Genomic DNA, 24,962 nt, shown 5'->3' on the forward strand with positions numbered 1-24,962 from the left:
CTCATTATTTTCACACAAACTCTGCATTCCCCATTTGACAGATGAGCAAATGGAGGCTGTAAAAGGCCCAATTATGTACATGCAACTAGCAGGGGAGAGGGCAAAGGTGCAAAACCCTACCCGCTCCCTCTGAAGCTCATGCTCTAAGTCCTTAGGCTTAGGCCTATCCCAGATGATCCTTTGCCTCTCTGAACCGGCTACCCTGCCTGCCTCCACCTCTTGCTTGGGCACTATACACAGAAGTGAACACTCATCTTGGAGCCTGGCACTGGGTGGCCTGTATTAAGAGTAGCTGCTGCTGCTATTGAGTTGTCTTTGGTAGAATGGAAGTCCCAAGTTTTTTTTTTTTTTATCGGTAGTAGGGAATTGAACTCTGGGCCTGGGTGCTGTCCCTCAGCATTTCAGCTCAAGGTTAGTGCTCTTCTACTTGAGCTACAGCATCACTTCCAGCCTTTTCTGCTTATGTGGTGGTAAGGAATTGAACCCAAGGCCTCATGTATGCAAGGCAAGCCCTCTACCACTGAGCCACCTTCCCAGCCCCTCTCTGAGCTTTTTCAGTCTACTACTTGAGCTACCACTACACCTCCAGCTTTTTGGTGGTTAATTGAAGCGTTTTAGGGGCTGGGAAGGTGGCTCAGTGGTAGAGTGCTTGCCTTGCATGCATGAGGCCCTGGGTTTGATTCCTCAGCACCACATAAGCAAAAAGAAAAAAAGCTGGAAGTGGTTGGTGTGGCTCAAGTAGTAGAGCGCTAGCCTTGAGATGAAGAGCTGAGGGACAGCGCCCAGGCCCAGAGTTCAGGCCTCACGACTGGACCCCCCCCCCCCAAAAAAATTGAAGAGTTTCACAGACTTTTGTGTCTGGGCTGGCTTTGACCTGCCATCCTCAGATCTCAGCCTCCTGCTGTGATTTACAAATGTGAGCCACCAGTGCCCAGCTCAATTTTCTTGAGGTGGAGGTGAAAGAGGACTATTAAGCTGGGAAAAGTGCTGTCAAAGTTCTAGGTGGACTTTCAATGAGAAAAAAGAAAACAAATAGTTTTGGTTTGAAGTCATGACTGAATAATATAGTGCTCACTATAGAACTGAGACTAGAGACTTGAGAAACAGCTAAATGGTTAATAAAGAACCATTATCTAACACAGCCTTGAGAAAGGGCCACTCAGGATATTGCTCAATAGAGCCAGGAGGAATCTGTACATCTTGCAGTTCTAAGCTAAAGAGGGTTAAAGAACATTTGTCAGTCACAACATTTCCATTTCCTTAAAAACAAAAGGAACCAAAATATCCAACAAAATAAGCCTAGCTTAGCACATTTTATTTAATTTTTTAAATTTTTTTATTTTTGCCAGTTGTGGGCCCTGAACTCTGGGCCTGGGCGCTGACCCTCAGCTTTTCAGCTCAAGGCTAGTGCTCTACCACTTGAGCCATAGCTCCACTTCTGGCCTTTTCTGCTTATGTGGTGCTGAGGAATCAAACCCAGGGCCTCATGCATGCAAGACAAGCACTCTACCACTGAGACACCTTCCCAGCACTTAGCACATTTTATTGGGGCAAACTCAGTTAACTTAATACCAGTCATTAGAACTGCTTGGAAATGTTTATGATAATGTCAAAGGAAAAACAGGATGAGAACTTTTCAAAAAAAAAAAAAAAGTGCTCACCCATGAGGACCAAGTATGTACTCAATAGTATACACACATGCACTGCAATCTGGGGTTGCTGATAGTAGTATATGGTATTTTTGTTGTTTCTGTGACAGTCCTGGGGCTTGAACTCAGGACCTGGGTGCTGTCTCTGAGCTTTTTTGCTCAAGGCTAGCGCTCTACCTCTTTGAGCCACAGCTCTACTTCCTTTTGTTTTTAATTGTCCAGGCCTCCCTCAAAGAGAGAAAGAAGCCAGGTACTGGTGGCTCATGCCTATAATCCTAGCTACTCAGGAGGCTGAGATCTGAGGATTATAGTTCAAATCTAGCCCAGGAAGGGAAGTCCATGAGACTTTGATCTCCAATTAAACACCAAAAAGCATAAAGTAGATATGTGCCTCAAGTGGTAGAGTGCTAGCCTTGAATATGAAAGCTCAGGGACAGTGCCTAAGTCCTGAGTTCCAGCCCTAAGATATGGGAGAGGGACAGAGGGAAAGGGAAAGGGACAGAGAAGGGGAAGAGGGAAAGGGAGAGGGAGAGGGGGAGAAAGAGAAAAGAAACCCATTATAGTCAAATATTTTTAAACTACAGGGAAGAAAAAGGGGAAGAGCTTTTTCCCACACTTAAGGCTGATACCTACCTTTCCATTCCTGAGTTCTAAAAGGAGCAATCAATCAATTCCTTACACTAGCAACAACTCAAGGTTCTGGATCCACAGGTAAAGAAGCTCTAGGCCGCTCTCATTAGTGCCTTCTGGTCTTCACCCTATTCCTGCTCCAGCTCTCCAGAAAGCACTCAGAAGGGTCAAGCAAGGCAAATAGGACAGACCCAGAATGAAAACACAGTACCTTTCTTAGTTGTGGTGAAGTATTTTGAGTCAGTCATTTTGGTTCCTTATCAGTGGCTGGACTCTGCAAGACAGAGAGGGGTGACTCTGAGCTGTGTTCTGTTCAATTTTCAGTTAGGATGAGCAGAAGCGGGAAGAGGAGGGGCATTCAGCACACATGAGGCAGGGGAAGATAGCAGTTTATCTTTCCCAAGCAAATGACATATTAGACCATGGCTGGTCAGATTTTGAAGGATAATTTGTGTGTGTGTGTGTGTGTGTGTGTGTGTGTGTGTGTGTGTGTGTGCGCGCGCGTGCGCACACGCGTGCGTGTGCATGTGCCAGTCTTGAAGCTTGAACAAAGGGCCTGGGTGCTGTCCCTCAGCTCCTTCAGCTCAGGGCCAGTACTCTACCATTTGAACCACAGCGTCACTTCTATTTTTTTCTGGTGGTTAATTGGAGATAAGAGTCTCAGACTTTCTTGCCTGAGCTGGCTTTGAACCGAGACCCTCAGATCTTAGCCTCCTGAGTAGCTAGGATTACAGGCTTGAGCTAGCAGCACCCAGCTAGCACCCAGCTCTGAAGGATAATTCTGAGGAATAAATTATGAATGTATCTTTTGTTTGTTTGTTTGGTTGGGGTTTTTTTTAGGTTCGGTCATGGGGCCTGAACTCTGGGCCTGGGCGCTGTCCCTCAGCTCTTCAGCTCAAGGCTAGCGCTCTACCACTTGAGCCACAGCGCCACTTCCAGCTTTTTTCTTTTTGCTTATGTGGTTCTGAGGAATCGACCCAGGGCCTCTGGCATACAAGGCATGTGCTCTACCACCGAGCCACCTTCCCAGCCCCTGAATGTATCTTTTGACTGCAATTCTACTTCTAGAAATCTCTACCACAGAAATATCTGTATAAGGACCGGTGGGTTTGGCTGTATCACTATCCAAAACAATGTACCACTGGAATCAACTTACATATCATTATCCCCACCATCAGCAAGGAGATAACTAAGTCCTCCGAGACTCCACAGAGTAAAAGCCACTTGTACCACAGTCCAGCAGCTCCTTGGTACTGCTTTATACCACAGTCCAGCAGCTCCTTGGTACTGCTCACCTTGCCCTACACAGTTCTTTTTTCTTTTCTTTTTTTTTTTTGGGGTCCGGTCATGGGGCCTGAACTCTGGGCCTGGGCGCTGTCTCTCAGCTCTTCACCTCAAGGCTAGCACTCTACCACTTGAGCCACAGTGCCACTTCCGGCTTTTTTCTTTTTGTTTATGTGGTGCTGAGGAATCGAACTCAGGGCCTCATGCATGCAAGGCAAGCGTTCTACTACTGAGCCACCTTCCTAGCCCCCCTACACAGTTCTAAAGGCACCACACACAGGCTTTATCAAAACCTCTTCAGGAGGTCCTATCAGCACCCTGTAAATGCCAATGAGCTTGGGGAAGACGAGGAGACAGGTTTCTTCTCTTCATAAGTTGTACCAAACTTTTTTTTTTTTGGGTCCGTTCGTGGACCCTGAACTCTGGGCCTGGGCGCTGTCCCTCAGCTCTTCAGCTCAAGGCTAGCGCTCTACCACTTGAGCCACAGCACCACTTCCGGCTTTTTTCTTATGTGGTGCTGAGGAATTGAACCCAGGGCCTCATGCACGCAAGGCAAGCACTCTACCACTGAGCCACCTTCCCAGCCCCCCCCCCCCTTTTTAATGCTGGTCCTGGGGCTTGAACTCAGGGCCTGAGCACTGTCCCTGAGCTCAAGGCTAGCACTCTACCATTTGAGCCATAGCACCCAGGGCTTCATGAATGCTAGGCAAGTACTCTAGTACTAAGCCAAATTCCCAGTCCCTCAAGGTGTCTTTCATTGCCCAGTGGAAAACTCATTATTTGAAGTACAATAGTACTAAGCTCTCCTCTTTCACTCAAAAAGCACTTAGTAAGTGTCTACTACATCAATAGCTCTTTGGGACCAACAGATGAAAGATAAAAGGAGTCAAGCCCCTACAATACATGGCAGAGGCTTCTGAGATTTATTAAGAAGTGAGCATCTTCTGAGTCTCTATTAAAGGCAGGGTTTCTAGGTATTATCTCATTCACTCCTGTCATTAGAATGACGAATGGCTGTAAACTCCATCGTGCACACGAGGAAACAGGCTTGAAGATGTCATGTAACTTGTCCAGTCACAGCGTCTCAGCACAGTGCTATGTTCTATAGATGAGGGAATTCTGTTTCATCCATCTGAGGAGGAGGATGGTAGCTAAGGGATCAGACCAAAAAAACTTCCAATTTACCTGTATACAGGTGTGATGGCACATGACTGTCTTTAAGAAAAAGGAAGGAAGTTAGGAAAGAAAAAGGAAGAAGAGGAGAAAGAAGAGGGTATGAAGAATAATTTGCTAAGCCAGGCACCGGTGGCTCACGCCTGTAATCCTAGCTATTCAGGAGGCTGAGATCTGAGGATCACAGTTCAAAGCCAGCCTGGGCAGGAAAGTCCGTGAGACTATTATCTCCAATAAACCACTAGAAAACCGGAAGTGATGCTGTAGCTCAAGCAGTAGAGAGCTTGTCTTGAGCTGAAGAGGTGAGGGACAGCACCCAAGCCCAGAGTTCAGGCCCTACAACCGGACCCCTCCCCCCCAAAAAAAGAATAATTTGCTGAAAAACACTACTCCTTACATGGGACCATGAATGTACTAAAATAAAAAAAACAGGTAAAGCTTGACATACCTGCCCCCATTTTTAAAGTATCTTTGCTTTAAGCCCATTCTCTCTGAAATCACCTTGCACTCACCTTGGAATCCAGGAGGGTAACATCTTTAAAATGGCCAGAGACCATAACAACCCTTAAGGAACAATAGAGCCTCCTTAGGAGACTATCTTTAGGCAAACGATAACTTGTCTATCCTGACCAGTGCTGATAACTAAAATAATGATCAACCAGGTCCACACTTTGACCAGGACTGTTTAATAATTATATATACTTGTGGTCCCCTACCCCTTAGATAGCTAAGTACTATCTTCTCATGGTATGTCAGGCCATGTAATGAATTTCCTTTGTATCATAAACACCTTTTTGGCTGTTTTTGTTGTAGTTGATTTTTTTTTTTTTTTGGTCGTTTGTAAGGCCTGCACTCTGTCCTTCAGTTCTTCAGCTCAAGGCTAGCACTCTACCACAGTGCCACTTCGGGCTTTTTCTGCTTATTTGGTGCTGAGGAATCGAACCCAGGGCCTCATGCATACAAGGCAAGCACTCTACCACTGAGCCACCTTCCCAATCCCAATTAGTTTTCTGAGACACAGTCTCATTATATAACTCAAGCTGTCTTGGAGCTAACTTGCCCTTGCCCAGGAAGGCTTAAACCTGAAATCCTCCTGCCTCAGCCTCCTGAGTGCAAGGATTACAGGAATGAGCCACCATGCACGGCTCATAAACATCTCCTTTGCATTTGCTATGCAGGGGCAACATGAAATTGTGCAACACATGATGGGTCAATTTATATTCCCTGGAAACAAACCAATGCAGCAATTTTTTCAGCACAACTGTTTCTCCAGGTTTGGCTTGCATTGGCTAATATTTATGGCAGGATGGCAATGAAGATATCCCCCTAGCTGATTCTTTGTTTCAGTAATTAATGGGAAACAAGCATGGTCTGTCTGAGGTTGCCTTGAGTCCTTTGTGGACCCTGACAGAATAAAGGAAGAAAGACTGCTGATAATCAGGATAAAGAAAAATGGACACAATGCCATTTTCCTCTTGCTTTGCAAAGTGGGAAAGGTGATGGCCTTTTGCAATGGGAGCTGCAGGAAAGAGCAGACAGTCTTGTTTAATGATGTAAGTCCTGGAAAGGGACCTCAGAGGAGACTGCTGCGTCTGATGGTACAAGTTGCGCAGTGGGGCATCTACTTTACCAGTCCCCACAGTATGAGCCAGGGCTCCAGACAGAACCACAAAGGGAGGATAGACATGGCCCTGCTCACAGCTCTGCATATGGCAAGTGTTCAACTGACGTTAGTTGAAAGAAATGAAAAGGGGCCACTGGAGATCTCAAAGCTTAGCCTGCTCAGAGGGCTCTGTTATGTAATGAGTTAGCATTTATTTTTCAATAGGAATTAACTGAAACAAAATTTTTTGGTGGTCTTGGGGATTGAATTTTGCCTTATATTTGCTAGGTTAATTATTTTTTGTTTATACATGAAACTAATTATTTTTATTTATTTATTTTTTTTGGGTCCGGTAGTGGGGCCTGAACTCTGGGCCTGGCCGCTGTCCCTCAGCTCTTCAGCTCAAGGCTAGCGCTCTACCACTTGAGCCACAGCGCCACTTCCGGCTTTTTTCTTTTTGCTTATGTGGTGCTGAGGAATCAAACCCAGGGCCTCGAGCATGCAAGGCAAGCACTCTACCACTGAGCCACCTTCCCAGCCCGAAACTAATTATTTTTTGTTTATACATGAAACCACTTTCCCCGAAAACCATCACAATTCCAGAAGAGAGAGAGAGAGAGAGAGAGAGAGAGAGAGAGAGTGTGTGTGTGGTGTATTTGCCAATACTGGGGCTTAAACTCAGGACCTTGTGTTCTTGTCTTTCTTTTTTTTTTGGTCCAGTCGTAGGGCCTGAACTCTGGGCCTGGGCGCTGTCCCTCAGCTCTTCAGCTCAAGGCTAGCACTCTACCACTTGAGCCACAGCGCCACTTCCGGCTTTTTTTTCTTTCTGCTTATGTGGTGCTGAGGAATTGAACCCAGGGCCTTGAGCATGCAAGGCAAGCACTCTACCACTGAGCCACCTTCCCAGCCCCGTTCTTGTCTTTCTTGTGCCAACAGCTGACATTCTACCATGAGATATGCCTCCAGTTCTGGCTTTTTGCTGGCTAAGTGGAGGTAAGGCTCCAGGATTTGAATGCTCAGGCTGGCTTTGAGGATCAACCCTCAGGTTGTGATTCACAGGTGCTTACTTTAGAGGTTCTTTATAAAGCTTTAAGAATGTTTTGAGGAGCTCTAAGGGCTGGGAGAACAAGATACTTCTGATATCATAAAGAGCTGCAAGGGCCGGGCGCTGGTGGCTCACGCCTGTAATCCTAGCTACTCAGGAGGCTGAGATCTGAGGATCGCAGTTCAAAGCCAGCCCGGGCAGGAGAGACTGTGAGACTCCTATCTCCAATAAACCACCAGAAAACCGGACGTGGCGCTGTAGCTCAAGTGGTAGAGCGCTCACCTTGAGCTGAAGAGCTGAGGGACAGCGCCCAGGCCCAGAGTTCAAGCCCCACGACCGACAAAAAAAAAAAAAAAAGCTGCAAGGCTCAAGAAATTACAAACGTGATCACAACTGGAAAAAATGTATGTAAAATAGGACATCCTGTTCTCAAGGCTAACCTTTTTTTGTGCATGTGTGCTATTACTGAGGTTTGCACTCAGGGCCAGGGCATTCTTCCTTAGCTTTTTTTGCTCAGGACTGGTGCTCTATCACTTATACCACAGCTCTCTGGTGGTTAATTGGAGATAAGAGTTTTACAGGTGCCGGCCATGGTGACGCACGCCGGTAATCAACAAGGATTAGGCAGAGGATCATGAGTTCTAGACCAGCCTGGGCTATACCTTAAAGGCTGGGAAGGTGGCTTAGTGGTAGAGTTCTTGAGTTCTTGCCTAGCATGCATGAAGCCCTGGGTTCAATTCCTCAGTACCACAAAAACAGAAAAAGCTGGAGGTGGTGCTGTGGCTCAAGCGTTAGAGTGCTAGTCTTGAGCAAAAGAAGCTCAGGGATAGTGCCCAGACCCCTAGTTCAAGCCCCAAGACTGGCAAAATAAATAAATAAATAAATATTGCCAGCACTCACACCTGTAATCCTAGCTACTCAGGAGGCTGAGATCTGAGGATCATGGTTCAAAGTCAGCACGGACAGGAAAGTCCATGAGACTCTTATCTCTAATGAGCCACCAGAAAACAAGAAGTGGTGCCGTGGCTCAGTGGTAGAGCACTAGCCTTGAGCTGAAGAGCTCAGGGACAGTGACCAGGCCCAGAGTTCAAACCCCAAGACCAAAAAAAAAAAAAGTTTTATAGGCTTTTCTGCCCAGGCTGGCTTTTGAACTGTGATCCTCAGATCTCAGCCTCCTGAGCAGCAGAATTATAGTTGTGAGCCACCGGTGCCTGGCTCTCAAGGACACCTTAATCTATAAAGAGGAATGACAGAAGCTAAAACTCAAAGAACCACAGAAAGTAATACATATACACCTCCAACATTAAATTTTAAAAGGAAACAGCCAGGTGTGGTGGTACAGGCCTATAATGCCAGAAGAATGATGAGTTCAAGGCCAGCCACATAGTAAGACCTTATTTTAAAAAAATAATAAAAAAAAGCAAACAAATCCACCCAGAATCTAGAAGGAAATAAGAGTAAACAGGCACCAGTGGCTCACACCTGCAATCCTAGCTACTCAAGAGGCTGGGATCTGAGGTCTGTGGTTCAAAGCCAGCCTGGGCAGAAAAGTCCATGAGACTCCTATCTCCAATAAACCATTAGAAAACCAGACTTGGTGCTGTGGCTCAAGAGGCAAAGCACTAGCCTTGAGCTGAAGAGCTGAGGCACAGCACCCAAGCCCAGAGATTAAGATTCACGATGGGGTTTGGGGGTGAGGAAGAACTTCAGGGCTTCTCGAGAGTTCTTTCTTCCCCAACCATAGGAAGCTGTCAGGAGTATATTCCTCCTCTGTAGTAGGAACAACACAGTATCTGGGGGCCACAATATAACCTGTTAGCAGCAAGGGTGTTTTACACTACTGACCAGGAGGAGGGGTGGGCTTTAAGGGATCTTTTTTGGGAGAATAAAATGGGTGTGGCAGTGTGTAGCTGTGTTCCAGATCCTCAGGATTGCTTGAGCCCAAGATTTCAAGAATAGCCAGGACCACACAGTACCCTGCTTGGATTGAGGAGTAGGGGGTGAAGCCAGACAGAGCTGCAGGGTCAGCCCATCAAGCCAGTAGAGCTGCTGACAGGCAGGCACCTCAGGTGCTCATGGACACTGCACAGCCTGAGCTGCCAGTGTGGGCTGCTGCTGACCTCTGCGGTGTCTACTCTGCAGATCCCTCTGCAGAGGGCCCCACAGGACTGATGATGCAGAAATCGTATCCCTCTGAAGGTGATCCTATCCAGCAAATGAGAGGAGCAAGGGAATGCTGGGCAAAGAATGCTTTGGAAAGCTATACCAAAGCCCAGATTTAAAAACAGCAAAGCCCACCACTGGGAAAGTTCCCCCACAGCTCGGGCACCTACTGAAGGGCGCCTTCTCTCTGCATCCTTTTTCTGTTATGAGTTTGCTTGTGTTATTTGTCTCTTGGATGCCAGCTCAAGAACAATTCTGCATTCTCTCTGCAGGAATGGGGAAAACTCTGTCGCTCAGTACTCAGCTCGGGCCTGCAGATGTCTGGGAAGACATGCTTTTCCAGGCCCTGGTGAGTTGCTGCCAGGCACTGCATCCCTACTACAGGGATGACAAAGGGGTTAAGTCCTTTTCCTTGAAAGTAGGTGGCAAGTTAAGCAAGAAAGTCCAGGGTTTGGGTTTTGTCCTTGGAAGTGGCACTTGGTCAGAAAGTGCTTTGGGCAGTATGACGAGTCACTTGCTAAGGAGTGAGAATTCTGGGCATGAACCCTTTAAGTTAATCACTTCCAGGCCAAGGAAGGCCTCAAGAGGCTAGCAGGGGAAAGTTAACAGAAGGTGTTCCTCTGTTTTGTCCCTGCTGTGCCCGATTCAAGTTGATGCGTCATGCCTATACAATACTAAAAAATGGAATGTGATCAAATGGAATGTGATCAAATGGAATGTGATACTAAAAAAAAATGGAATGTGATCAAAACAGAAAAATTAGGTCCTAGGAAGAAAAGCGAAGCGAAACAAAAACAAAAACAAAAACAACCTCATGAAAATACTATCCACCAAGTTTGGATTTCAGCCACCAAAGATAGGACTGCGTTTAACAAGTCCTCAAAATTTTCAAGACTTTATATATCTATGTATAATTTTTTTTTTTTTTGCTAGTTTTTGGGCTTCAACTCAGGGTCTGGACACTGAGCTTCTTTTGCTCAAGGCTAGCACTCTACCACTTGAGCCACAACGCCACATCCAGCCTTTTCTGTTTATGTGGTACTGAGGAATCAAACCCAGGGCTTCATGTGTGCTAGGTAAACACCCTACCACTTAGCCACATTCTCAGCCCTCTTCTTTGTATAATTTTATAAACAAAAAATATAAAGTATCTTTTTGTGTTTTAAGCTAAAAAAGTCAATTTGGATCATAAAAATCTAAGAAAATACTGAATATATTTCAACTTGTTCTCCAGAATCTCAAAATTATTAAAACTAATAAGTTTAAAAAAGATTACAGGGGCTGGGAAGGTGGCTCAGTAGTAGAGCGCTTGCCTTGCACACATGAGGCCCTGGGTTTGATTCCTCAGTACCACATAAGCAGAAAAAGCTGGAAGTGGTACTGTGGCTCAAGTGGTAGGGTGTTAGCCTTGAGCTGAAGAGCTGAGGGACAGTACCCAGACCCAGAGTGCAGGCCCCACGATCGGCAAAAAAAAGATTACCACTCTCAGTGGTAGAGTGCTTATCTCACATGCATGAGGCCCTGGGTTCAATTCCTCAGCACCACATAAACAGTAAAAGGCTGGAAGTGGTGCTGTGGATCAAGTGGTAGAGTGCTAGTATTGAACTAAAGAACTGAGGGACAGTACCCAGGCCCAGAGTTCAGGCCCCATGACTGACAAAAAAAAAAAAAAGTACAGTCTTAAGACCTGTTAACCTCTGCAATTCCATCTTCTCCTGATGTTGTCTGTACTTCACCAGTGCCTTCTGACATGGGACAATGAGGAAAGCTCACTAAAAATAAATGTAATTGGAGCTGGAGTGTAGTGGGGGGATAAAAATGTACATTTAGCATGCATGAAGCCCTGCGTTCAATCCTCATCACCACAGAAAACAAACCAAAGGAAGAAATGCAAAAACCACACATCAGGGACTTCATTTATATCATTTATATTAAGTTCTAGAATAAACAGAAGAGGCAAGAACAAGGTCCTGAGTTTAAGCCCACACAAAAAAAAAAAAAGGTGAGCATGAGATTTTAACAGGATTCCTCCAGAAAAAAGGGAGGTAAGAGACTGTTCATCATTCCTCCTCTTATAACTTAGAAATTTTGCTCTGTGTGTTACCAGGACTAAAAGAAGAAAGGTTGCATCTATTGAAAATACCATTCCCTTCTTTGCTCATTCTCTAGCCTCAGCGCAGACTCTGCTGCCCAGAGAAGCTTCTCTGTGTGCAGGAGGCAGCAGCCCCCTGACATTAGCCTCAATGGTGCCTCATACTTCTCTAAGCTCTCCCCACACCTCTAATTTGAGATCTGTCCTGTGTATTGCTTCAACTTAGTGACTGGCAGTATGCCTGGCACATTCCAACAGTTCAAAAAAATGTCTGTTGGCACAATGAATGAAAAGGTAGATCCTCAGGAAAGTCACCAAACCAAGGGTCCATTACTGATCAAGATAAATAACAGAAAGTGAAAACTGCAGATCAGGAATGTAAAGCTTTGGAGTTAGCTTTCAGCCAACACAGCAAATGGCAAGACTGATTCAGTGCCAGTATAGCTGCCAAGAAGTCTGGCTTTGCTTCCAACAGCTGAGTGACCCTGGGAAAATACTCACAAAGTAAAAGTCCAACTAAATTGCTGGTTTTTCAAGTCTATCACTCTTCTCTTCTTCTTCTTTTTTTTTTTTTTGCCAGTCCTGGGGCTCGAACTCAGGGGCCTGGGCACAGTAGTGTCTGTGAACTTCTTTTGTTCATGGCTAGCTAGCACTCTACCACTTGAGCCATAGTGGCTTTTCCTGTGTACGTGATGCTGAGGAATCGAACCCAGGGCTTCATGCACACTAGGCAAACATTCTACCACTGAGCTACCTGCCTAACCATAGAGCAGGGATTCCTGTCAGCACAGCTCAGGCAAGCTCTGCACTGGGCTGACAAATGTGGGGCTGGCTCTGCTGGCTCATGCTCTGAACAATGCAGGCCTCTGGTGAATCAACAAGGGAGCCAATAGGTGTTATGAGAACAACCAGAGGAACAGCGCAGGAAAGAAAGCTCAGAAAAAGACTTGACCAGGTCTGATCCAGTTGCCACAACTCCTCTCTGAATGAAAAGACATCCATGCAAGGAAAAGCACTCCCTGAAGGTCTGTGTTAGGAGCTTTGACTGTTAACCCCTGCCCTGATCAACAACTACTCAGAAACCTGCTTCAGGCAGGAGCAGGATAGCAGTATAGGATGAACTCAAGGAGAGTCAGGACTAAGTTAAGCCAGATGTGGGGATCACACTTGTAATCCCAGCCCTCAAGAGGCTGAGGCAAGAAGATTACAAGTTGAAAGCTCACCTGGGCTACAAAGCAAGACACTGTTTTAAAAAATAAAGGAAAGAAAGGAGGGAGGGAAGGAAAAAGGGAGGGGAAGGAGGTGGCTAAGGAAGAGAATAGGCTGGTAGGTAAGGGAACAGTATGGTAAGGAAGAAAATAGGTGGTCAGGATGGTTATTATCACACTCTTATCATCCCATGTGTTCTGCTTTCACCTTGTTTCAAGGACAGAGTCGGTTCATCTCACAACGTCCACTACTATAAGCCATGCCCTACTGTGCTGCCCCCATGAGGCTTAGAGCTTGATGAGATGATGACTACTTACCACTCCTCACTTGTCCGAGAATCTCTTTTTATTTACTTATTTTTTGTAGGGCGGAGGATGGAAACCAGGACTCACAATGCTAAGCAAGTACTATACCACTGAGCTACATTCCAAGGCAGCTGTCGTATTTTTAAAGACATGCTCATGTGTGTAACTTCAACTACCTGGGAGTTAACATTGAGAAGCTCAGGGTTCATGATCTGCAAAAGCTAGAAAGACCCCATTTCAACTAATAGCTGGCATTTTGCCAGTGGCATATACCTGTCATCCTGCTACCTGGCATAAACAGGAGAATTGCAAACCAAAACCAGGGGGGAGCATGGCTCAAATGGTTAAGTGCCTGCCTGGCAAATGCAATGACACAAGTTTAAACCTCAACGCTGCCAAAAAAGGAAAAGGCTACTCAAAGGGGAGTACTAAAGTTCACTTAACAGACAGCAAGACAGGTAAGACCAACTTGATGGTTAGAAGGTGAGTCAGTAGTAGAGAAACCACATTTCAGACTTTCTCTTTGAGTCAGTATGGTTACAAAGACAGGCTCTTTCAAGTCAGTTCAGAGAAAGCAAACTGAGAAAACAAGCTATGTTCTTCTGTCAAGGTGGTGGTGGTAGCCGAGGCAAATGAACCTGAACCATGGGACACACACTAGTAAAGAGCTTTGTATTTAGTCCTCATAATAACTTGGTCCCACTCTGCCCGGCAAGGCTACTCCCCTCTGAATGAAGCCTGGCAGAAACACACCGGCTCCAGGCTAGAGTATGAGAAGCAGGTTGCCACACATCCTGCAGCCCCTCTGATGTTGAATGACAGGTTATTTTAGGGCCAGCCCATCTACCTTGAACAACAAGAACATCAAGTTTGGTATTTGGTAATATGCCTAGTGAAAGCCTAGGACAAGCCTGCCAAGTTAATGGGCCTTTTGAGAGTTGGATGAAAATTGATTAATCAAAATCAGTCTCCTGAGTCCCACTAACAATTAAAGACCTCAAAATGAAAAGAACCAAAGTCAGACAAATGCCACATGTAAGAGAATGTTTTCAAATCAGCACCCACCAAGTCCTTAGGACCTCATGCTACGTAGGTGCCAGTTTGTCAACTAACCTACAAGCAATAATGTATGGAAATATTTGCTGTGGAGAAAAAGACAAGGGGAGAGGAGGAGGAGGAGCAATGAAAATATGGTGGAGGGGGATGAATGTGCTTAAAGAAAGTGTACTATTCATGTATGGAAATATGACACATTGAACCCCCTTATGTTACAAATACATGTTAGCTCAATAAAAAAAAGAAAGAGAAGGGAAAAAAAAAGGAATGTTTCTTTATTTGCAAGAAAAAAAAGGGCTAAGGGTGGCTTCTTCTAGGCAATACCAGAACAAGGTAAGAAGGGAGGCCAAGATCAAAGAACAAGGCTGCAGGGACTGTTTTCCCACCTGGGCAATGGGACACTCAGTGGAGAACTGTAGTTCTCACAGTCTTCCACTCCATGTGCAGGGCTGCCTGCTGCCTGCTGGAACTGTGCCCCACACAGAAGCAACAGAGTAAATGAAGGACAGTCTCCCCACCATGGCTCTTATAGACCCATGGTCAGAAGAGTGATCCTGCCCTGCAGATAGATGCCATCAAGGCTCCGAGCAGGGTTTTTCTGAGGCAGGTGGAACACCATGGGAATTCACCTATGAATTGGCTGGGCATGGCAAGATGGGTCAGATTTAGAAAGGGAGGTACAAGGGTGGCACAGAGAACACCCATAAGATGCCAGTATCACAAGGTGGGGACCTGAAGCCTGTGGTGTCACCGCTGGGGAGCAGGCTGGATACTGAATGATTTATAGCCTCTGTCTCATTTCATTCTCATGGTAGCTACAGCCAAGGCCCACACAGGCCTGCATGCTCAGAGGCATGCTCAGCCTGGCCTTGGAAGAGGAAAGGAGTGATGAGGTAAGGGAAGGGAGGAGGAGGTTCAAGCGGTCTTGGATGTCAGGCTATGTTGCTGGACATTGCAGAAGAAGATGCAAAGGTCTGTCACATGACAAGTGACACCTGGAGCACCAAGACTGCTGTTTGCCCCCCTCCCCCCTGAAATGCTTCCTTTCTTTTCTGGGATTCCTGGAGACCCCACTCTCTGCTTTCCCTCCTACCCCAACATTCTAGGCTTTCTCTGTTTCCTGTTCTCTTTCACTTCTTCAAATCGAGAGAACCCCGGAACTCAGCCTGGTAGTTCTTTCATCTACACATTTTGCCTCTGGTGATCTCATCCAGTGCCATGGCTTTTTTTTTTTTTTTTCTGTCATAGGTTGTGGAGCTTGAACTCAGGGCCTGGGCGCTATCCTCTGTGCTCAAGGCTAGTCCTTTATCACTGGAACCACGGCGCCACTTCCAGTTTTTGAGTAGCCAATTAGAGATAAACGTCTCATGGTTCATGGTGCGGGACGCTGGTGGCTCATGCCTGTAATCCTAGCTACTCAGGAGTCTGAGATCTAAGATTGCAGTTCAGAGCCAGCCCACACAGGAAAGTTTGTGAGACTCTTATCTCCAAGAAACCAACAGAAAACTGGAAGTGTCACTGTGGCTTAAGTGGTAGAACACTTGCCTTGAGCTGAAGAGCTCAGGGACAGGGCCTAGACCCAGAGCTCAAGCCCCATGACCAACCAAAAATAAAAGTCTCCTGGGGAGTTTTCTGCCTGGGTTGGCTTTGAATGTGATCCTTGGATCTCAGCCTCCAGAGTACCTAGGATTACAGACGTGAGCCACCGGCACCAGTGTCATGGCTTTAAGTATCATCTTCATACGGACAACCTACAGCTTTACATCCCAACCTAGCCTCCCTGAATTCCTGGCTCCTGTACTCAAACTGCTTAACTGACTGCTTCACTTTAATGTCTCTGTGACTAGCAAGTGGTTCAAAATGAACAAAACAAAAATTGACCTCCAGCTGCATTCTCTCCCCAACTGCTCATTCTGGTTTGGTTTTGTTTTGTTTTTTGGGTCCGGTCGTGGGGCCTGAACTCTGGGCCTGGGCGCTGTCCCTCAGCTCTTCAGCTCAAGGCTAGCGCTCTACCGCTGTGAGCGCCACTTCCAGCTTTTTTCTTTTTGCTTATGTGGTGCTGAGGAATCAAACCCAGGGCCTTAGGCATGCAAGGCAAGCGCTCTACCACTGAGCCACCTTCCCAGCCCCAACTGCTCATTCTGTAGTGTGTATCATCTAGGTACTGCCAACATCATTTAAAAAAAATTTTTTTTTGTTGGTCATGGGGCTTGAGTTCTGGGTCTGGGCCCTGTCCCTGAGCCCTTCAGCTCAAGGCAAGTGCTTTACCACTTGAGCCAAAGTGACACTTTCAGTTTTTTGGTGGTTTATTGGGGAAAAAAGAGTCTCACGGATTTTCCTGCCTGGGCTGGCTTTGCACCATAATCCTCAGATCTCAGCCTCCTGAGTAGCTAGGATTACAGGCATGAGCCACCAGCACCCAGCCCAACATCATCTTTACCAGGTCCCACAGGCTAACAACTTCAGTCACCCTTGAGTACATATCCACCGCCAGTCCCTCAGCAAATCCTACTGACAGTACCTTCAAAATTAATCCAGAATGCACACAGGGGCCTCTCCTAACTCCATCACAACCTGATTTATGCCACCATCTCCCATTGAGATTGTTTTTATACAGTGCCACAGACAGCACACCTCAGCAACAGCCAGAATCATTCCATTACAGTTTAAGACAGTGGTACCCCTCCTATGTCCTTCAACAGCTCCCTGTCTCACTCAGAGTAAGAGCTCAAGTCCACACCAGGCCCTGGGTGGGATGTACCCCACCTCCACCACTACTTCTTCAAACTCCCCAGCACTTCCTAAGCTCCAGGCACATGGGCATCTTTGCTGATCCTTGAACACAACGGACATTTTTCCACAGAGCCTTTGTACATGCTGTTCACTTTGCCAGGAAAGCTCTATCTTCAGATCGCTTCATGGCTCAGATTCTCACTTTTTTTCTTTCAGTACTAGGTTTGAACTTAGGGCCTCACACTTGCTCAGCTTGCTTATTTGGCTAGCCATTTACCACTTAAGCCACGCCTACAGCATGGCATTTTCTGGTTATTTTAGAGCTGGAGTCTCACAGACTTTTCTGGCTGGGATAGCTTACAATCTTGATCCTTTAGATCTTGGCCTAGGATTACAGGTGTAAGCCATCAGCACCTGGCGATTCTCACCTCTTTTAAGTCTTGGCTCAAACCTCACCATCTCCCTGAGGCCTTCTCTGACCACTTCATTTAGAACTGTATATCCCTCTAATTCTCTTCTCTTATTTTTCCTAGTCTGTGTTCCTCTTTTGATCCTTCAAAGTACTTACAATCTATATACTTTAGTACTTTGATCAAATTAACCCCAACTCTATTACTGTTTCTTTTTTTTTTTTTTTTTTATTTCTTTTTGGTTGTGGGACTTGAATTCAGAGCCCAGGAGCTGTCCCTGAGCTTTTCCACTCAAGGCTAGCACTCAACTACTTCAAGCCATGATTCTACTTCTGGTTTTCTAGTGATTAATTGCAGGAAAAGAGCCTCACAGACTCATAGACTTTCCTGCCCAGGCTGGCTTTGAACCTCAATCCTCTGATCTCAGCCTCCTGAGGAAGCTAGGATTACAGATATGAGCCACCAGTGCCTAGCTCTATTGCTGTTTAACTCCTCTCTCCTCCTCCTTTTTAAAGTTTTTAGTAGGACTTATAATACTGTTTTCATCCACATACATAAAGTACTTTGATCATATTCACCTTTCCTTCTCCTCCTTTTTCTTTTCCAAAAATAGTCCTTCTTTTACAATCATGTCATATTATTATATATTTTTTTCAGGTCTAATCTACCTATGAACAAAAACACATGTAATTTGTCTTTGAGTGTGACTGTTTCAGTCAACATGATGAGCTCTAGTTTCATCCCTAAGATGTGTTCATTTTTGGGCTGGGAAGGTGGCTCAGTGGTAGAGCGCTTGCCTTGCATGCATGAGGCCCTGGGTTCGATTCCTCAGCACCACATAAGCAAAGAAAAAAAAAAGCCGGAAGTGGCGCTGTAGCTCAAGTGGTAGAGCACTAGCCTTGAGCTGAAGAGCTGAGGGACAGTGCCCAGGCCCAGAGTTCAGGCCCCACAACCGGACCCAAAAAAAAAAAAAAAAAGATGTGTTCATTTTTCTCTCTCTACAGCACGACTCATGAGAACAAGCACTTTGCCTGTTTTGTTAAGTACTGTAATCCTTCCTTCCTACTAATTGCATACCAGGCAAATAGCAGGTGCTTAATAAATATTTTAATGACTAGTCCTCAACTCTGCTTGGGAAAAACTTCAACCTCAGCTATAGAACAGTTGTTTCCTAGTGCTTAGTTCACTGGGTCTGCCAGGATCAGAGTACATGGGCTCTGGCTTGCTGCTTGACTATATTGAATTTGAAAGTTCCAGCCAATAATTGGAAGGGCACATACATGATAAAAAAGGAAAAAGGTAGATGTTGAGGTACAATTTGAGCACAATTTGAAACGGGGGAAATGTTCAGGTCACTCCTTGAGTGAAGCCAGGTCACTACAGCCTGCTCCAGCCCTGCAGGCCCTATGTCCTGTAAGTGCCTTGTTTTCACTACTCTGCTCTTGTCCATCCTGCCTGGATTATCCTCTTCTGCTCTGTGGGGCTGCTGGAATTTATCCTTCCAATCTCAGCTTAGATGACATCACTTTACAGACACTTATCTTAAGAAGGTAGTCTGTCCCCACCTCCTACTATTTTTATTTTTCATATATTTCCTTAATGTCTTCCATGGACCAGAAGCTGTTGGATGTGGTGGGGACACAGCAGTGAAACAAAAATCCATCTGTTCAAGGAATTTCAACCTCATGGTGGACAGATAAGCAACATAAGTAAAATATGCAGTATCTCATAAATGCTTTTCAGACAAAGAGATAAGGGGAGGGTAGGAAGCATGGGGCATGGGAAAGGAGGTTGACATTAAGTAGGGTGGCCACAGAAGGTCTCTTTGAGAAGTTGACAAGTAACACCAGGGAAAAGCCTGCCAGGCCAAAAAAAAAAAGCTAGAGATGGGGTGTTGCTCAGGGGTTGTGCTTAGCATGTATAAGACCTTGGGTTTGAGCCCTGACACTGAAAAAGAGAAAAATGGAAAGAAAAGCAATAAGGCCAAAGATGGAAGCCTATCTGGCAGGTTTGAGGCAACTGTAGCTGAATGAGCAGGGAGGTGGCAATGGGTATGTGGCCAGAGGAGAATGGAGGGGCCTGTAGTCAAGTAAGGATGATGGTTTTTACTCTGGGTTACCTAGGATCCTCACAGGGGAGATTCTGAACAGATCAGAATCTAGATCAGACTTACAGTTTTTTGAAGGTGTTGTAGTACACTTATTTATTTTTTTAAAGGGGTACTGGGGTTTGAACTCAGGACCTTGCACTTACCTGGCAAGTATGCTACCTTAAAAGGTATGTCTTCTGGGGCTGGGAAGGTGGCTCAGTTGTACAGTGCTTGCCTCACATGCACGAGGCCCTGGGTTCGACTCCTCAGCACCAGATAAACAGAAAAAAGAAGTGGCGCTGTGCCTCATGTGGTAGAGTGCTAGCCTTGAGCTGAAGAGCTCAGGGACAGCGCCCAAGCCCAGAATTCAGGCCCCACGACTGACAAAAACAAAAACAAAAAAACAAAAAACGATGTCTTCCAACCCTTTTTTTTTTTGCTCTAATTATTTTTCAGATATGGTCTTGTGTTCTTATCCAGGTCAGCCTTAGACCCTGATCCTCCTACCTGTACTTACCTTGTAGCTGGGATATTAAGTATGTACCACACCTTGCTTATTGGTTGAAAGGTGGTTCTTGCTATTTTTTTGCCCAATCTAGCCTCAAATCTGCATCCTCTGATCATTTTTTTGTCTCCTGAGTGGCTGGATCACAGGCATGTGTCACCATGCCTGGCCCTGGACTCACATTTGAATAGGCTCTGGCTGCTACACCTTTTGTTTTCTCCATGACTTGTCAGTTCTGATCACGGCATTTGTTTTTCATTTTCACCTTGCTTCTCTCCCCAGGAGAAAGCAACCCTATAAAGAAGCAGTCTGGCTTCTTTACCTATTGACACAACCCACTGCCAGTCACTATCAGGTCTCAATGGACTGTGACTGAATGAGTGCTGATCTTGAGAAGTCTCTTTTTGTCTCAACATCTAGCAACTCAATTCTTCAAGATCAAAGAATGATCTTTTTCAGACAGAAGCAGATCCAACAGATAGCTCTCCTGAAACTGTCATTCTACCTTCAACGTGGAATTAAAATCCTAAAAGCAATTTGAGTGTGATTAAAAAACTATCTCCAGGGCTGGGAAGGTGGCTCAGTGGTAGAGCGCTTGCCTTGCATGCATGAGGCCCTGGGTTCGATTCCTCAGCACCACATAAGCAAAAAGAAAAAAGCCGGAAGTGGCGCTGTGGCTCAAGTGGTAGAGCGCTAGCCTTGAGCTGAAGAGCTGAGGGACAGCGCTCAGGCCTAGAGTTCAGGCCTCATGACCGGACACAAAAAAAAAAACAAAAAAACAAAAAAAAAACTATCTCCAGGGGCTGGGAAGGTGGCTCAGTGGTAGAGTGCTTGCCTTGCGTGCCTGAGGCCCTGGGTTTGATTCCTCAGCACCACATAAACAGAAAAAGCCAGAGGTGGCACTGTGGCTCATGGTAGAATGCTAGCCTTAAGCTGAAGAGCTGAGGGACGGCACCCAGGCTCAGAGTTCAGACCCCATGACCAAGAAATAAAAAACAAAAAAAAACCTATCTCCCACCCTACAGAACTCAGCTGTTGAAGTGCTGAAAAAACAAATACTGGAGTGTTGGTTTAAAGCCTTTGAGGCTTGACTTCCATCTTCTGGCTTAGGGTACACAGTAACTAAGGCATCCTGATTGCTGATAAACTCTCGAACTATAGAATCAACCAGACACATGCTTACCTTAACTAGAAGGGGCCTCCCAACCTTAGATACATTTCTGGTGAAAGCCAAGGCCAAGACTGAGGATACAAAGAGCAGGATGCTTGAAAGTCTAGAGCCACAGTGAGCTCCATCAGCTAACAGGACACAATCCAAGGACAAGGGTTTTTTATTTCTGGCTACCAAGAGTCAACACATACAAAGCCCTCCTAAAACTGGATAAGTGTCAGTCACTATTACTGAGCGTTTACCTCCTTTCCAAATCCTATTCTTTGAAGGCCTGAGGCACTCTGGGTATAGCAACAGTAGTTCAGGAACAGTCAATCCCTTCTTCTGGGAAGACATGAGGATGGACAGAACATTAGAGTGCAGGATCAGTTTACTTGCCAAATATTTACTGTGCCTGACTCAGTGACAGATACCTCACTAGGTGCTACAGACAGAGTTTTTGTTTTTTGTTTCTTCAGTATTGGGGTTAAAATTCAGGGCCTTGCACTGGCTCAGCAGGCACTCTACCATTTCAACCTTGCTTCCAGCTCAAGACAAAATGTGGTGGTGGACTAAGAAGACAAGCAAGTAAACAGATGACCGTCACAGGATATCAAGGAGGGACATATAAGGGCTGGTGAGTTGGAGTGACAACTGGATGGAAGCACCAAGCAGAAATCCAGCAGAGGAGGTAGGGAAAGGGGGACGAGGGTAATGCTTCAGAGGAGGGAGCACAAAGCACAGGCAGGGAGGTAAAGAAGTGGGGCTTGCAGAAGTGGCAAGCAGCCCAGCTGACTAGAAATGGAAGGCGCAGCACCAGGTGGAGGAATGAGGAAGGAGACAGAGCTTGGGGTCAGACTTGAAAGGCCTTAGATGCCAGGCCAATGAATGTGAGTTCAGCTTTAGGGCAGTGGAAATCCACTGATGGATTTTCACAAGCAGGATGTTTTGGAAGGATCCCTAGCTGCTCAGGTGATTATTTGTTCATTTCTCTTCCGGCCTGTGGAAACATCAATGACCTATCTTTGACAGAAAGACCTGATTAGAAAAAGAAACATCTTCCAGGAACAGGTGCCTGTTCACCTTCAGAAATCCGCCAAAGTGCAACACTCAGATCCAGGCCATGTTTGCTGCTGGACGTGAGTGCTTCCTGGGAAAGGGGCAGTTAAGACCTGAAATTTCAAAAATGAATAGATAAAGATGAAAGTCCAAGGCCAGACCCTACAGGACCAATAGACTGAAGTTTTTCTGAAACACTTTTAGGAAGTGAAACGAAAAGGCTAAAAGAAGTCCTGAGTACATAAAGGTCTGTTTGCAGAAGGAAGTAACACTGCTCACACCAGGCTTGACACAGGCCCCAGCAGCCCACTGATCAGATTCAAGTCAAGGCAGCCTCCAAAGTAATAGGCTGTGCAGTTTCTTCATCCAACACCTACAGACACCAGGGGTGAGGAAAAAGCCAAGGGGTGGTCAGTAGTATTTTAGAGCTGAGGTAAAAGAAACTCAGCGAAAGTAAATTGTGCAGGTCCCACTTCTGGGAAGTCACTGAGCTGGGGTTGGAGCCCAGGGCTAACTGAAGGTGTCAGGGAACAGTCTTTACATCATTACTTGTCCTGGGGCTGGGAAGGTGGCTCAGTGGTAGAGCGCTTGCCTTGCATGCCTGAGGCCCTGGGTTTGATTCCCAAGCACCACATAAGCAAAACGAAAAAAGCCGGAAGTGGCACTGTGGCTCAAGTGGTAGAACGCTAGCCTTGAGCTGAAGAGCTGAGAGACAGAGCCCAAGCCCAGAGTTCAGGCCCCATGACCGGACCCCCCAAAAAAAAACAAAAAAACAAAACATCATTACCTGTCCTTTAAGCCATTCGGGGTAAAGCTCCTGGTTGACCTAGACTCAACAGATGATTTTTACATCTAAACAATTTGCCATCTAGTGAAGCTCATGACAGTTTCTAAGAGGTCAGAGATGTCTAGGCTCAACAGAGGACAGTGATACAGAGGCTCTGAGCTCCGCTCATGTGCCTACCATCTGTGACAAGTCACTTTATCTCAAAATCCTCTGGAAGGATGGGGATAAGGTGACAATATTAAGTTTCTGTGAACTGAATGGAACTAGGGAAACATCAGAAAGGAGAAAGAGAAGTAACATTAATAACCATAGTTTTCTTCAGAAGCATGCAGAAAGCGCAGGTTCATTAAGGCTTATGTACAAGCAGTGGATAGAAATGTGCTGCTATCAGAGAAACTGAAGCAGAATTGCCACAAGTGAAATGTCTGCAAAAGGAAAAAGGCTCAGCTTGAGTCTTGTCCTCGAGACACTAATTCATGTCACCATCTTCCAGACATAGGCTTGCCTATTTTTCAGGTGCTCAAAGACCCTTCCCTTGGGTATGTTCTTCTAGAATCTAGGACCAAAAGATCTCCTAAGGGTCATGTGGTTCTTTTCTCTTCCCTGGGAAAGGAATGCGGCTCAACTGCTCTCCAGAGCTTCTAGCTAAATATTAGCATCGTGGATGTCCTGTTTTGTGTCTCAAGGTTTGGTTCCCGATAGGAAAACCTTAAGTGCTTGTCCTGAAAGGTTAGGTCACTTATAGCAACAGCTTCCTAAAGAAAGTCAATCAAACGCCCCCTTCGAAGATCAGACAAAAAACCAAGCAATAAGGCCACATCTCAACATCAATCCAAATGAGTAAAAAACAACTCCGACAACCCAAATCCAGCTTCTTTTGTTTCTGTACTTTGCTGGTCCCCGAAAACCTATGTCAGAAACTCTGCTTCTGCTTCCGCCACTGCCATGACCTTAACTTTCCATCTGTGACTCCACCTCCGTGTGCCTCAGTGTCCCCGATGATAAAAATGAGGGCAACAGGAGCTACCTGAGGCAGGCTGCTGTGAGGCTTCAATGTAGCACCGGGAGTGAAGTGCTTCGCACACAGCAGGGGAGGAATAACCAGGGATGGAATAACCCATCCAGTTGTCACTCCAACTCACTCCAACTGGTGTTTAATAGCCTTATCACAGGTGACCCCATTCCGTCAACTGCTCCCCAGGACCCAAAGGGCAGATCAAGTCCTGGCCTTCCACGGGGTGGGGGGGTGAGGAGGTGGGGGGGGGGGTGAGCAGGGCTATTTCTTGACACCCCTCCCGCATACTCGCACTTTGGAAACCTGGCAAAGAGAGAAGCCCGAAAACGCCGAAGAGGCCTCGGAGTTTTCTCCCCGGCCAGGAACGGGCTTCCCGGGCGGGCCCAAGTCTAGAAGTCGCTGCAGACCCAGCGCGGCCCGGGCGCAGGCTGCAGACGGCCGGCCGAGCGCCGAGCAAATGAATGAACCCACAGCCTTCCCGCCTCCTGCGGCGGGAGACGCCGCTCGCGCCCCGCCGCCGCCGCCGCCGCGTCCTCCCCGTGACCTCCGACCCCGCAGCCCCCTCACCGCGGACCCCGGACGCCGGCCCATTCCTTCCCCAGCCTCGCTGAGCTCCCCGTTTCCTCACCCGTAGGTCCAAACGGCTCCGGGTGTCACCACTCGGTTCGGCTTAGCAGCAAAATGTCCGCGGCCTCCTTCTCCGGCTCCCCCCGGTGCGTCGGTGCAGCCGGCCGCTCTGAGCCCCGCGGCTGTCACCTGCCGGGCGGGCACTTCCGGTGGACGCACGGCAAGGAGAAGGGAGGGCGCCACAGCCGCGCGCGCCCGGGAACTTCCGGCAGACGCACGCCGGGGGCGGGGTCAAGAGTACAACCCGGGAGGGGTGGAGCCTTGGAAGGGGGCGGGCCAGGTGGGCGTGGCCTGAGGGGTGTGGCCGACCGATGTTAACCTCGGCGGCTTCCGCTCTGCTTAGCGGGGCTCTCCCATTTGGTGCTTAGAAAAGCTGTT

At 46.6% G+C, this 24,962-nt stretch overlaps 1 protein-coding gene across 5 annotated transcripts in view; it reads right to left on the reverse strand.

The window, feature by feature from the left end:
• Positions 1–24,739, reverse strand: part of Ap1b1 (adaptor related protein complex 1 subunit beta 1) — a 51,834-nt gene extending 27,095 nt beyond the window's left edge. For 2 of the 5 annotated variants that reach the window (XM_042667625.1, XM_042667621.1), the window contains exons 1-2: positions 24,586–24,739; positions 2,491–2,553 (exon numbers count right to left, since the gene is read on the reverse strand). In XM_042667625.1, coding sequence (XP_042523559.1) covers positions 2,491–2,527 — 37 coding nt within the window. In that variant the 5' untranslated portion in view covers positions 2,528–2,553; positions 24,586–24,739. Of the gene's footprint in view, positions 1–2,490; positions 2,560–5,184; positions 5,342–24,524 lie in introns of those variants that run through there. The other 3 variants (XM_042667624.1, XM_042667622.1, XM_042667626.1) reach the window with 3 other exon arrangements.
• Positions 24,740–24,962: the final 223 nt, after the last annotated feature.

Source organism: Dipodomys spectabilis, unplaced genomic scaffold, assembly GCF_019054845.1.
Source record: "Dipodomys spectabilis isolate Male_0828 unplaced genomic scaffold, ASM1905484v1 ptg000416l, whole genome shotgun sequence".
Lineage (NCBI taxonomy): Eukaryota > Metazoa > Chordata > Mammalia > Rodentia > Heteromyidae > Dipodomys > Dipodomys spectabilis.